Source organism: Callionymus lyra, chromosome 5 (assembly GCF_982586985.1).
Source record: "Callionymus lyra chromosome 5, fCalLyr1.hap1.1, whole genome shotgun sequence".
NCBI classification, from domain to species: domain Eukaryota; kingdom Metazoa; phylum Chordata; class Actinopteri; order Syngnathiformes; family Callionymidae; genus Callionymus; species Callionymus lyra.
In genome coordinates, this window is record NC_141822.1 from 15,998,485 (window position 1) to 16,013,362 (window position 14,878).

At 39.0% G+C, this 14,878-nt stretch overlaps 1 protein-coding gene across 1 annotated transcript in view; it reads left to right on the forward strand.

The window, feature by feature from the left end:
- Nucleotides 1–14,878, forward strand: part of LOC148079524 (poly [ADP-ribose] polymerase tankyrase-1-like) — a 67,026-nt gene that overhangs the window by 45,230 nt on the left and 6,918 nt on the right. The window contains exons 10-22 of the mRNA XM_087791113.1: nt 274–395; nt 476–567; nt 1,576–1,654; nt 2,838–3,009; nt 4,516–4,595; nt 7,332–7,477; nt 7,541–7,706; nt 9,220–9,439; nt 11,947–12,056; nt 13,768–13,956; nt 14,019–14,099; nt 14,174–14,360; nt 14,423–14,502. Coding sequence (XP_087647239.1) covers nt 274–395; nt 476–567; nt 1,576–1,654; nt 2,838–3,009; nt 4,516–4,595; nt 7,332–7,477; nt 7,541–7,706; nt 9,220–9,439; nt 11,947–12,056; nt 13,768–13,956; nt 14,019–14,099; nt 14,174–14,360; nt 14,423–14,502 — 1,724 coding nt within the window. The remainder of the gene's footprint in view (nt 1–273; nt 396–475; nt 568–1,575; nt 1,655–2,837; nt 3,010–4,515; nt 4,596–7,331; nt 7,478–7,540; nt 7,707–9,219; nt 9,440–11,946; nt 12,057–13,767; nt 13,957–14,018; nt 14,100–14,173; nt 14,361–14,422; nt 14,503–14,878) is intronic.

Genomic DNA, 14,878 nt, shown 5'->3' on the forward strand with positions numbered 1-14,878 from the left:
CATATATTTACATTATTTTATTTAATAATTGTTGATGTTACAGAGTGATGACTTGTTTTTTTTCCTGTGAACATTGTGTGTGTCATGTGATCATCATTATTATTTTATTTTTAATGTTATCTATTATGGTGATTATATTTTTGTCATCTTTTAATTAATTAATTGACGAGTCAAGTGTACTTTTGTGTCTTTGACTTTTGGATCTTTTCAGTGACTTGGGTTTAAACATCACTTCCTTGTTCTAACACTGGTCTGTGTGGCATCTCCTTCCAGATGAGTTCAAGGGTCACTCGCTGTTACAAGCCGCCCGGGAAGCAGACGTGGCGAAAGCTAAGAAGACTCTGGCTCTGGAGATCATCAACTTCAAACACCCGCACACGCACGACACCGCGCTGGTAAAGACAAAACACATCAGCGACGATCATGCACTTGAATTCATGGACGAGTCAACACGGGTGTCTGTTTCATGTGTTAGCACTGCGCCGTCGCATCCATGCACCCGAAGAGGAAGCAGGTGACGGAGCTGCTTCTGAGGAAAGGAGCCAACGTCAATGAGAAGAACAAAGAGTGAGTCACATGTTTGTGCTTTAAGTGATAGTTCACTCAAATATTTACTCATTTTCTGCTCTCACTCATAAGGCTTGGGATCATTATTTAGTCATCTGTTCGTTTTTTTGAGTTGTAAGCAAAAAATGTTTGTTCATTTTAATGTAGCGACTGGGGCTCAGTGGTTTTCGTCTTCATACTCGTCCAAAATGAAACACTTAAAAACATAAAAAGTCTGTACATATTTGCTTGTTGCAGATTCTCCAGGTTTACGCTGATGATCTAGCGCAGGGGTGGCAATTCAATTTCTTCGAGGGCCACATTAAATTCTGTGAATGTTGTTAGGGGCCGTCGAGAAAAAGAAAGACGAGAAAATCCCTAAAAAAAAGGACAAGCGTCATTAGGCCGTGACATTTATTAAGCTGCAATTTTTCAAAACATTTCTTCAACTAACTTTAAATATTTTGCGGGATTAATATATACTCAAAAAAGTATACACAAAAAGGAGGGAAAATTTAAATAAGTGTTGTAAATGAATAATAAATACAAAATACACTTTTTAATGCATTAGAACCATTTATACATGATCATACTTTGACATTACATGGCCGCATAAATACAGTCAAAGGGCCGCATGTGGTCCCCGGGCCGCACTTTGCCCAGGTCTGATCTAGCGTCTTCCACTTAAAACTGTCTTTAAATTTATAGACTTATTATAGTTTTTCTGAACAATTCCTAATGTTGAGGCTTCAATACAAGATGGATGTTACAGACGAGCAGCATGGAGGTATTTGGATGTTTTTAAGTGTCTTTTTGGACGAAGATTAAAGCGATGACGACTGAGCTCCAGTCGCTACATTAAAATGAACAAACATTTTCGTCAATAACTCTAAAAAAGGAACAGATGACTCTGAAAATAATCCCAACATGAGACTGAGACTGAGTAGAAAATGAGTAAAGTTTGTATTTTGAGTCAACTAAATCTTCGAGATGAACAAATAATGAATATAATTGAATCTTTTCTTTCAGTTTCATGACACCTCTCCACGTGGCGGCGGAGCGAGCTCATAACGACATCGTGGAGGTTCTGCAGAAACACGGCGCGAAGGTAAATCCAGCCTTGATTGTTCATTAGTCTCCCAGTCATGCCTGTCATTATTGAAACGAGCCTGTTATGTTTACTGTAAACGGCTGGAATCACAGCAACAACACTTGCCAATCAAGGAAAAATAAACATAGTCTTGAATGTTTTCTAAATGTTACATATATATTGAAGCTTTGTGGACACTTTGGACTGTTTTTCTTGGACAGTAATTTATCCTCATTCTACCTTTGAATGTACTTATACAGTCGTGCGAAAAAAGCATGGACACCCCTCTGAGACTGCATAATATTTAGCTGTTTTCACAGACAGATTCATCACAGTGGCGTGCCAATTATTTCCTGATAACAGCTACCGGGATGTATTCCAGACAAATATATTTTAGTGTAGCAATATTAAAATGTATGAAATGAAATCAGATGTGAAGGAACAGAAAAGAAAAACAAAAAGTCTACAAAAAACTATTTCATATGTATAGCAATAGATTCTACTATATTTTATTCATTTGTTTAATAGAGTAGTTGTACAAAAAAACCTTCCCTCCAGAATCTAGACACTCACTAGAGGTTATTAAAACAGCCGGAATGCTACAATTTCTGCAAAATGAGGCTCTACTACATGTTGTTTTCGGTTGTTTCATGCATTATCTGTTACTCCAATACTTCTAATAATAAGTCATTCTACCGCTGAAATATAACTGTGTCCATCAGTTTTCTGTATATGACCAAATGAAATTGCTGAACCAAACAACCAATGATTTACAAATAGAAAAAGGAAACTGTCAAACTTTTTGCATAAGACTGTATTTTTAATTTTCTTTTTAATAAATAATAAAAAAGAAATATTTTTTTCAGTTCAAGTCACATTTTTCCACTAAACAAAAAGAATATTTTTGCTGTTAATGTTTTCTAAACTGAGGTTAAAAAACTGATTGACAGTTGTTAAACGACAACTATCATAAAAAATCAGATGTTTAACACTTCAGTGTCAAGGTGACCTGAAGGCAAAATAAATGTAATTGTTTTATCCCTTGTGTTGCCTCTGGGTCAAGGTAAGCATATGTATTTATGAAAGCAGGGTTAAGAGTGAACTAGTATAAACCCAGGCCACTATAAAGAAACACACTTCAGGTTTTTATGAAATGTTCTCAGTGAAGGTCTTTGTCATCCTCACTCGCTGTCGTCGGCAGGTAAACGCTCTGGACACTCTGGGTCAGACGGCCTTGCATCGTGCTGCGCTGGGCGGTCATCTGCAGACCTGCAGGCAGTTGCTAGGATACGGTGCCGATGCCTTGCTGGTGTCCCTGCAGGGATTCACCGCAGCTCAAATGGGAAATGAAGCCGTCCAGCAGATCCTTAATGGTGCGTGTTTTGTAATCCCTGTCTGAGGCCACGTCCCTTTTGTCATTCTAATCCTGTGGTTCTGATGTGAGAGGAGTCGAGGTCGGGTCTGGGTAACGTCAGTCGTCGAGCAGACCTTCGCTAATGAAATGACTTCCTGTGAGGACGTCTTGGTGGCCACACACTGAATACTGTTCATAGAGTTGGACTGAGGTCAGCTTTGTGGTAAATGTGGTGACGCCTGAGCACAGTGAAGCAAACTCAACGTTAATATTAGCTCAATTTACGACACCAATAGATCATCACATAACACTTGAGGTATAGAAGGTTGGCATGACATCCATAACATGACGTACATAATGTTCATATGACACAAATAAATTATTTTTTGAATGTAATAGGTTTGAATATAATAATATTAACAGAAAATTCAATTAATGATCACATGTCTTGATCTTTAAAGTATGTACTTTTTTGAGTATTGTTTTGATTGTTAAAGCACTTTGTGACCCTGGTCTCGAAAAGCGCTATATAAATAAATATTACTTACTTACTTACTTACTTACATACATGCGGTGCATATGACATATTCAATGTTGACATAAATTATCAATCACATGACCTAAATGAATGATCACATGACACACAGTATGTCCAAATGACTTATAAATTGTTTACAGACATGCATTATGATCACGTAACACAAAACAATCAGAATGGAAATGATAATGTACATAATGTTCATATGACACAAATAAATGATCACATGTAATACATATTTTTAATATAATAATATTCACAGAAAATCCAATAAATGATCACATGACATACATGCAGTGCATATGACAAATTCAATGTTGACATAAATTATCAATCACATGACCTAAATGAATGATCACATGACACACATAATGTCCAAATTACTTTACAGACATGCATTATGATCACTTGACACATAAAACATCAAGTAAATGATCACATGACATACATGCGGTGCATATGACATATTCAATGTTGACATAAATTATCAATCACATGACCTAAATGAATGATCACATGACATACATGCAGTGTGTATGACATATTCAATGTTGACATAAATTATCAATCACATGACCTAAATGAATGATCACATGACACACAGGATGTCCAAATGACTTATAAATTGTTTACATACATGGATAATGATCACGTGGCAAAAAACGATCAGACTGGAAATGATAATGTACATAATGTTCATATGACATGAACAAATGATCACACGACACACAGTGTTCACTTGACAAAGAAATGGTCACATGATGCATTAAACAATCACAAGTGGTCACATGACGTACGTATTGTTCCTGTAATAATGTTCACAGGATCCACATAAAGTATGATTCTTGAAAAACGTACAAATTGGCAGAAACTGAGGCACAGGACAAAATTGAGAGACTGAAACAGATAAAAAATGAAATCGTTTTGAGGTAACAGTGAATGGTTTTGTCCTAATCACGCTGAATTCTCTCTGTTCTCTTCTGGCAGAAAATGTTCCCGTCAGAAACTCGGACGTGGATTACAGACTCCTGGAAGCTGCCAAAGCTGGAGACCTGGACACTGTTAAGGTAGAGAGCTTGTACTTTACACGGACATTGGGCTTCCTCTCAAAAGCTTCATCTCTGCATCACTTGTTCTTTTTCTCTGTCATTGTGTGTTTTGTCATCGTAACTTCTGGCGTGTTTTCGAAAGAATAATAATGTGTTCAATATGGTCAGTGGCTCCTCAGCAGCTCTTTCAATCGACAGTTCTTGGCTTTAGTTTCCGGCTCTGACCGATCAACAGACTCACTCGTGTCAAAAGAGCTGCTGCTCATGATGCACTTTAACGTGCCTCGGATCGAGTCGAGAGCTTGACGGAAATGTTCGGTGAAGTATGAAAGTGTCTTCGGCCACAGAGACGGACGCTGATGGCTTCATTCAGCCTCTTCCTGAAGGTCTGTCAGGATCTAACGCCTGACGCGTTGGCAGGGGATCGGAGGACGACTTGAGATGGGCTCCTCTCTGACTTCCTGTCAGTTCCGGTTTCTCATTTGACGCTGACATCCTGTCCGGCGGGCTTAACAGGTGGAGTCAGTGAGTGATGTTTGCGTCGCTGCTCCACCTCAGCCTTGAAGCCTGTGGACACCTAAGCATTTGATCCACTTTATCCATAAACTCGCCTCAGAGTGAGAAGAAATAATGACCTGTCCCGAGGAGATGATTGTTTTTAGTGATATTTTCCAGACATGTTAATAACGATTGATGACATTTTGGTGGTGATCCAGATTACTATCTGGATCTAGAAATATTCCTCCTTACTTATGGTTAATTCACATGCATGCATGCAGGGAAAGGAAAAGGAAAGTTCCAGAACTCTTTTTATCACTGGTTCCCAACTTCCCATACCTGGACAGATACTGGTCCATTAGGCATATGTTAACAGGCTACGCACAAAAAAAAAGAAGAAAAAACGTTTTCTATTTATATGTTCTGTTAATTGTTACTGTCTGAAACTTGTTTTATCTAAAAATAATATGGTATCTTCTCTAAAGTAACATCAGTCTGTGACTCTTGACATGTCAAGACACTCGTTTCCGTCCATTTCAGTAGCAAAATAAACCTGGAAACTATAGGAAATGAGTAAAACACAAATTATTTATGGTTTATTTTTAATATTTTTTTCTTAAAGTGGAAGATCTACATTGTTGCTCCTAAGCTTTGGAACGATCTTTCTCTCTCTTTGCGCTTGATCTACTGACTCCTTCAAGAAACTTCTTAAGACGTTTTTATTTGTTCAGGCTTTTCCTTGATTTTCTGGAACTCCTGTTGTGTTATCAGTTTTATCTTGATCTTTAAAGTATATACTTTATTGAATATTCTTTTGATTGTTTAAGCGCTTTGTGACCCTGGTCTGGAAAAGCGCTATACAAATAAAGATTACTTACTTACTTACATTAACATTTTTTTCAATAATCAATCACAAATTAAAATATCAAATGTTAAATCATGTAAATAAAATACATATTATTAGGAAAATAATCACTATTGGTGGAAGTGAGTGGGTGGAGAAGGTCTACGCTCTTCTTAGTGCTTTGTTTAGTGTATTTATTATTAGGTTTTTGTGTGGTTTACCTATTAGCCAGTAAATTACAAAATGCTATCATCAGTCACACAAAGTTAACCTCATAGATGAGGTTGAGTTCAGAAGACGAGGTTCTGTTGTGGGCGTGCTCGCCGCGGGCGGAGGATCTGGAGGCAGTGACGGAGATGAAGACGAATGCGAGCACGATGTTGATCGGACGTAGATTAACAGACACTCTGTCTTCTGCCTTCTAAATAAGCGCTTGTGACGAGGCGTCGATCAGTGACGGGCCAATAACACTTCCAGCCGTCATCATGACAACGTTTGTGGTGGTGCCAGACTTTTGAAGGATGAATGAAAAAACTCCTCTGATAGATGGTAACAGATACAGTCCCTCAGCTAAATATAATACTTTATTTTTCAGGTAGAGAAGTTCAAATCATCATCCAGAGCATCGGTGGGGGAAAAAAAAAAGAATGATTCACCACAAGAGCTTTTTAGATACTCTCGAGAATACATGTCAATTTCAAACTTGGAAAAAGTGAAAGTGTATTTTTTTTATGCGTGTTTGGATAGTTTGAGTGTTAAACACAGAGATATTGAAGATATATTGAACCATAATGTAAAGACAATATGTAATAATGACAGTTTGGTAGATATAGATTTTGTTAAGCCAGTGACCTCGACTGGCACAGCATGTGATTATGGTCTGACAAGTTTTCTGTTTTTCTATAGGTGTCACAAATCATTAGAAAAGTTATTTTTTAAATCTTAATTATTTCTTTTTAAATCCTTTTGATTTTTCTCTAAGGAAATTCAACTTTAAATTAACAAAATTAACAAAAAAAACAACTGTAGTTTTGGAATTGATCAAGAAATGGCACAAACTGAGTCTTAAACCTTGTGTTAGCTCTGGGTCAAGGTGACCCAGAGGCTGAAAACAAATGTTTTTGTGGTATCCCTTGTGTTGTCTCTGGGTCAATACGAACAACTTTCCTGGCTTCCAGAAAAGCCTACACAGTGGTCTTTCATCTTGACCCAGAGACAACACAAGGGATACCCTTAAGCACCTTTTGTTTTCGGACAAACTTGACCCCAGATAGATAACACGAGGGTTAAACAAGCCAAAGAATAGTTTGCTGAGCCTCACCGCCGAAGCAGTGACCGCCCCGACCCCAAATAAGCGGAAGACGAATCAAACATTTTATAAAAGTCTTCATTTTTATTTCTTCTCCCTCTAGTCTCTGTGCACAAGTCAGAACGTGAACTGCCGAGATCTGGAAGGTCGACACTCGACGCCTCTTCACTTCGCTGCCGGCTACAACCGGGTGTCGGTGGTGGAGTACCTGCTGCAGCACGGAGCGGACGTCCACGCCAAAGACAAAGGGTGCGACATCAGTGAAGATGTCATCGAAGTGGGTCCACGGTCTCATGGTGTTTCTCTTTGCAGCGGTCTGGTTCCTCTGCACAACGCCTGCTCCTACGGTCACTACGAGGTGGCCGAGCTGCTGGTCAGACACGGAGCGTCGGTCAACGTGGCGGATCTATGGAAGTTCACGCCGCTGCATGAGGCGGCTGCCAAAGGCAAATATGAGATTTGCAAGCTACTGCTCAAGGTGAGTCTTAAAGGAGGACTTAAGGGTGTTTGTTTGTGTAGAAAAAAAAGGTTTTATTTGTAGATAAGAAATCAAAATCAGTGTTCCAGCAATAACATGATCGAAGTATAACTCAAGTCATCCACAACAGGATCTTAAGGTCTAGTGTATAGTAGTATTCTTCTCTCTTTGCGCTTGATGGATCTACTGACTCCTTTAAGAAACATCTTAAGACGTTTTTATTTGTGCAGGCTTTTCCTTGATTTTCTGGAACTCCTGTTGTGTTATCAGTTTTATCTTGATCTTTAAAGTTTATACTTTATTGAATATTGTTTTCATTGTTTAAGCGCTTTGTGACCCTGGTCTGGAAAAGAGCTATACAAATAAAAAGTACTTACTTACTTACATTAATAAGTAAGTAATATTTATTTATATATAAGTACATTGTAATGCATTTATAAGCCTTTATAGTAATGATGGTTTACAGTCATGTACTTGTTACAAGGTTTATTATGTATTCTAATTGCTTAACGTTTAGAGCTTTCAGTTTAGTTGGAACGCCGTCTTGTAATTACAATGTAACTACTAATAATTATGTATTGGGTTGATTTGAACACCTTTTTATATTTGATATGTAATTACAAATAACAAATTCTGATTATTATTACGTAGATACGTTTTTTTTGTTACATTGTGAACTAATCATCTAGTTATTTGTAATTCAATCTTAATGATAAGACGGTGTACTTTATAAGATAAGAGTTTGTAATACTCCATAAAGATAGTAATAAGATGACATACATTGACAATATTTTGACATAAGATATTTTATGAAGCCTTATAAATGGATTATAACGCGTCCTCAGTTCAGATTCGCTTTACTTCCCTTTTTTATTCGTTCAGGCTTTTCCTTGATATTCTGGAACTCCTGTGTTGTTCTCAGCATTATCTTGACCTTTAAAGTATATCTTTTTTGATTGTTTTGATTGTTTAAGCGCTTTGTGACCCTGGTCTGGAAAAGCGCTATATAAATATTACTTAATTACCTTTTATTCCCATTATTCTCCTCATTGCTCGAGCTGCGATGACCAGTAATGGAACAAACTACTACGTATTCTTCTGGGTTTAAGAGGTCATTCCTCTCTTCATCCTGATGTAAAGGTGTTATAACTTAAATGACAAGACAATGATCGAAAACATCTTTTTCAAGACGGTCCTTGTGCGGCAGACATCAGGCTTTAAATACGTGTTTTTGAGCCGAGCATCTCTGGATGCTGCAGTAAAGCCTCTGCGACAGCCAAGTGATGAAAATGTGGTCTGTGGCGGACGTGTCGCTCCACTTCACTGATGTTCTATGCACACCTCCTTCCATCCGTCTCCTCGCCAGCGAATAACCTTCATCTTTTTCTGTCATTCCTTGTCATCTTCCTGGCTCAAGTGAAAAGTTTCCTCCAGTGAAGAAACCATATGGATTATTTAAGACTTTCTTCTGCATTTGTCAGGCTGAGCCACTGTTTCCTCTGTTATCCCGCAGCACGGTGCCGACCCGACGAAGAAGAACCGAGACGGCAACACGTCCCTGGACCTGGTGAAGGAGGGCGACACGGATATTCAGGACCTGCTGAGAGGCGACGCCGCGCTGCTGGATGCTGCGAAGAAGGGATGTCTGGCCCGAGTGCAGAAGCTCTGCAGCCCGGATAACATCAACTGTCGGGACACGCAGGGACGCAACTCCACCCCTCTTCACCTGGCAGGTACGATATCTACACCAAAAATAATGAAAAATACGTGTAAATTAAACAGTAAGTTTTATGATCGTGTCACCGACGATACAAGTATTTTACTTTTCCTTATTTTCATATCTTGATAATTGAAACACCATCTTAACCTGGAGAGCCTTGCACTCGTCTACAGTCATTACGGTAGCAGTAGGAGCGCTAAACACAGAGCAGATTCATGAGCATCAAGAGTTACGCTGCCTTTTCAGTGCAAAAAAACAAAAAACAAAAAGATATTTCCAATGATGTGATTGTGTGGTAAAGGTGACAATTCACTTGAATACCGTGCAGTGATGAGTTTACTGAGAGGGGGTGAGATGAAGCGTGAAGAACAGTGCAGGTTTATTGAGTTAGAAAATAGTATGATTGTATTCAGTCAGTCCTACCACACTAGTTAAAAGAAACAGTTGAAAGACATCTACACGTATTAATCAGCAGATTAACTGAATGATAAAAGGCCTGGAGAGAATAATTTTGTTTAGTTTTTTGTAATATAATTAAATATTACGTTATCTTTATTACTTTTTTGTAAATATATTCAAATCTAGAGATTGAAATTTGAAATTAAGTTGTAAAATTGAAAAAAAGGATCTTATCTCTATATAAATAAATAAATAATAATTATTATTAATAATTATAATTATTATTACTATTATAAATAAAAAAAATAACTCATGGCACATTTTTCCACAATTCTAAAGCCTTAAAATCAAAATATTTGCGAATGACTTATATATATTTATAGCAGGAAGATGGTTTAAAAAAACATATTGAGAACATGTGTGTTTACACAAAAACACACAGTATATACTTTTGAATTCATGAAAGTACTAACAATATATCAATACAATACATGTCAGTAATTGTACGGGTAAACATGCTCTTCTAGTGCATGTGTCACTTTACTACCGATATTACTTTTCCTCAACACTAAAATCGTGAAGCCTACATTTTCTGCTTCCTTTGTGATCATACTTCTTTTTTTTTAATCTACATGATCCAAGATCACATCTGAGGCGGAGATAATACACCAGTATGCTGGAGCCTCTCAGGCAAACACGCATCTGTAACTCATTAGAATTCTATATAGAGTGAAAGCCGAGTGGTTATTAGTGCACATGATCCATCACTCGTGTTGTTTTCTTTCAAAAATGTTTATTAAACTCACGACCGCTGCAGCATCTTTCCCCTGCCAGCCGGCTGCTCAGAGCGCTCTAGTAAAACTCGGGCTGGATCAGCATCAAAGCTGTCAGTTTTTATATCAAGGAATCATGAAAGTTTAATCTGCCCCGAGGCTGAAACTCATAGACTTCACCAGAATCTGGAGCACCGCTTCTGTGGGCTAGGTGCAAAACAATCAGATGAGCAACAGCAGGTTTAAAAATAGTCTTTCCTAAAAGTCATTGAGCCATGAAGAAGTTAGCGTTGAGAATTAATGAAGCTTTAGCAGGTTTTAGATGTTAGTCATGTTGCTCCACTTTCAGGAGAGATATTTGGACAGGAAGAATGTGTGATGCTAATATTAGTCTTCACAGATGTTTTAAAGCTCACCTGTGGTGGAGCAACAACACTTTGATTCTTTGGTAAAATGACGGGGTATCTGATCTGTTTAACCACTTGACTCTCATGTGTATCTTTATTTATTGTTTCTGAAGATCCGTGGAAAATGCATATGAAGCACAATATTGAAGTAAAATAACATTTGTTTGTTATATAGTTGTTATGCCACATCTGTCTCTGATGATCCAAACTGATGGTTTAATGTCATGATAATGATTCATCTTATTCACAATTTTAAATTTTCTAATTTAAGGGAAATTAATTAAGTTTTATATAGTCTATGGATATGGTTTTCTTGCATTCATTCCAATTTTTTGTGGTGACACATATATATATATATTTTTTTATTTATGATTTTTTTCAATTGTTTTATTATTCTTAATCATTTTAGAATGTATTCTCACTCAATCTATTTTTTTTTATGTTTAAAATCCCAAAGTAAATATATACATTTTAGCTATGTAATATCATGTTCAGACTTTTATAGTCGTATTTAATATTAATTATATGCTTTTGTTTGGTTTTTGGAGTTAGTTTGTTTTGGGGTTCCCCCTTTATTTTTCTTTATAAAGAAATATATATACATACATAATTTATGGTGACAATAATTGAACAAAATATTCAATTTGAACTTTTATTTAATGCTATTGTAATATTCTTTAAATAGAATTACATTTAAAAAAGCGTCTTTCTAGTCGATGCAAGAGGCAGTCTATGATGTCATCGCTCTCACCTCTAATGCTGGAATATTTACTGTTGTCGGCCGACACACGGCTCAGGGTTTTTCATCCCATTCCTCATCCCAGGATATATTTCCATCCGTCGCGCTTCTGTGCCGCCACTCAAAGCTTCATGAATCAATGATAATGACCGCGAGGAAGCGTCGAATAATGAAGGCCATCATTTCTCCCTGCTCATGACAGCTGGATACAACAACCTGGAGGTGGCCGAGTATCTGCTGGAACATGGAGCCGACGTGAACGCACAAGATAAAGGAGGCCTGATCCCTTTACACAACGCCGCTTCATATGGGGTAACACACACACACTCACACATACACACACACACACAGAGCGGCTCCACCATCATTTGTTAGATCATTAATTCCTGGCTCCTCTTAACACCGACTCCGCGGGTGGCACAAACATTTTACTTTGTAAACTTAATTATGCTTTTGTCAGGAGCGGCAAGTTGTGCAAATGTAACTCCCCGCAGCTACTTTGTGGGCTCACGTCTTCGGATATTTGATGTTTGCCCTCGGAGAAAGCGAGGCGCTGTTTGTCCCTGATCCATTTGCCTCATTTACATTTAAATTGCTCCTAATTTGAGCTTTTTCTGAAGATGTTTCCCTCCACGGTCGAGCGAACAAACTTCCTGTGACTCCACTGCTGCTGCCTGAACTCCTGGGAAGTTGATCAAGTCTTGATGAGCTCGAGACACATGTGTATATATTATACACATATATATTCACATACATATTCACATACAAAAAATACTGTATTTTCCAGACTATAAGTCGCAGTTTTTCTCATAGTTTGATCGGGGGTGCGACTTATACTCTGGAGCGATTTATGTGTGAAATTATTAACACATTATTACCAGTATATCATTTCACATGTTGTTTTCACACTAAACCGCAAGAGGGCGCTCTAGGCCTGTGTTGATAATTTCGACGTAGAAGAGGAAGCGCCGTATCTTCTACCTCCGGAGTTAGCGGAGTTGTTTAAAAGTGACACCGAGGATGAAGATTTCATTGGATTTTAGTTATTCGGAGTTACACGGATGGTTTGGTAAACTTCTTAGTTATTTATGCTATAGTTTATCTATCTGAATAACTCTTAATATGTTATGTTAACATACCAGGCGACTTATACTCCAGTGCGACTTATATATGTTTTTGAATGTCCTTCTTTATTATGCATTTGATGGCTGGTGCGACTTGTACTCCGGAGCGACTTATAGTCCGGAAAATACGGTATATATTTATATATTCACACAAACAAACGCATATATACGCGAACAAATTCAAGTGTGTTCAAGGAGCTCTTTGTCTTTGCAAAAGTAGGCGGAGTCTAAGAGCGGGACTGTGTCCCAAATCACACACTTCTGCACTTACACGTGAAATTTTGAGTGCACAAGTTTGTCCCAATTAGCGTTAGTGTGCGAAAATGTAGTGCGCAATGAGCACTCAATTGGTGCACTCGAACCGCCTGAAATTGCGTGTAGATCGATGGATGCTTTCCACCCTCAACGACCGCCATCTTGTCATCTCAGTGACGTAGATGACGCTAAACTGAAGCTACGTCACTGACAACGCGTCTTCGGAGCAGATACCGACGTAAATGTCTCGAGAAAACACTAGTTTTACCAAAAAACAACACAACAAAAATAAAAACACAATGAAACACAACTCGCAAAAAGTGCTGTCAAGTGTCAGTGATGGATAGAATCAGGGTTCAAAAGTAGAAGAAGAAAGTGTCGAGTCAGTGTGTAGCAGCAGAGTTTGATTTGAGACAGTACTACGCTGTCGAAAATTTGCGCACTGGCCAAGTACGTGCACTTAAGTCTTAACTGTAAACCAGTGCACTCAGAGAAGTGCACAATTTGGGACACAGCCCAGAACAGCATCTTAGCACTTGATGCTATTTAATGTAACACAACAGTGTTTATCAGTTGAGTGGTTACAGCTCACTAATGTCCAAATCTTCTTCTTCTCGTTCTTTCCTGACCTCTGACCCTCGCAGCACGTGGACATCGCCGCCCTGCTCATCAAGTACAACACGTGCGTCAACGCCACCGACAAGTGGGCGTTCACTCCTCTCCACGAGGCGGCCCAGAAGGGCCGGACGCAGCTCTGCGCTCTGCTCCTGGCCCACGGCGCCGACCCCACCATGAAGAACCAGGAGGGTCAGACGCCGCTGGACCTGGCCACCGTGAGTGAGAGAGAAACCTTGGATCGTCGACGAGCTCCAGGATTTAAACATATGTTCCGCAGGCCGACGACATCCGGGCGCTGCTGATCGACGCCATGCCGCCGGACGCCCTGCCCACGTGTCTGAAACCTCAGGCCACCGTGGTGAGCGACGGCGCCGACGACACTGGCTCGCAAACAGGAAGTGAACTCTCTCTCTCTCTCTCTCTCTTGTTCAGGTCAGTGCCAGCGTGGTGAGCGCAGGTGCCACAGGAGGAGTGGTCATCTCGCCCTCGCCCTCGCCGTCCTGCCTCTCGGCGGCGAGCAGCATCGACAACCTGACCGCGCCCCTTAATGACCTCTCAGTGGGCGGGGCCACCGGGATGGCAGATGGAGCTCCGGGGCCGGACAGGAAGGACGGAGAAAGTACGTACGCCGATGGAAAAAAAAACGGGTAGAGAAGATTTGACATTGTTTGTTCTGAGCAGGTCTGCTGGACATGACCATCAACCAGTTCTTGAAGAGCGTCGGCCTCGATCACCTGAGAGAAATCTTCCAGAGGGAGCAGGTACTCTTGATCTGGACCTCACTTTACTTTGAATCATGTAGCGTGTAGTTCCTCAGTTTAGCCACTAGGGTTATTAAACATCTCAACTAGAGGTGCACTGATGGTCGTTTTTTTTTCGCCAATTGACGATTTTTTTAGCAGCTCTAACACACAAAAGTCTCTGTATTTAATAGGTGTGTGTGTGTTATAAATAAAAAAAAGAGACTTTTGTGTGTTAAAGCTGCTAAAAAATCGTCAATTGGCGAAAAAAACGACCATCAGTGCACCTCTATTTGAAATGGTTTGTTTGTATTAAATACAAACAATTAAAACGAACAACACTGTATAAAGAAAACTCAACAACCTCTAAAGGACAATTAATGTTAAATAAAATAAA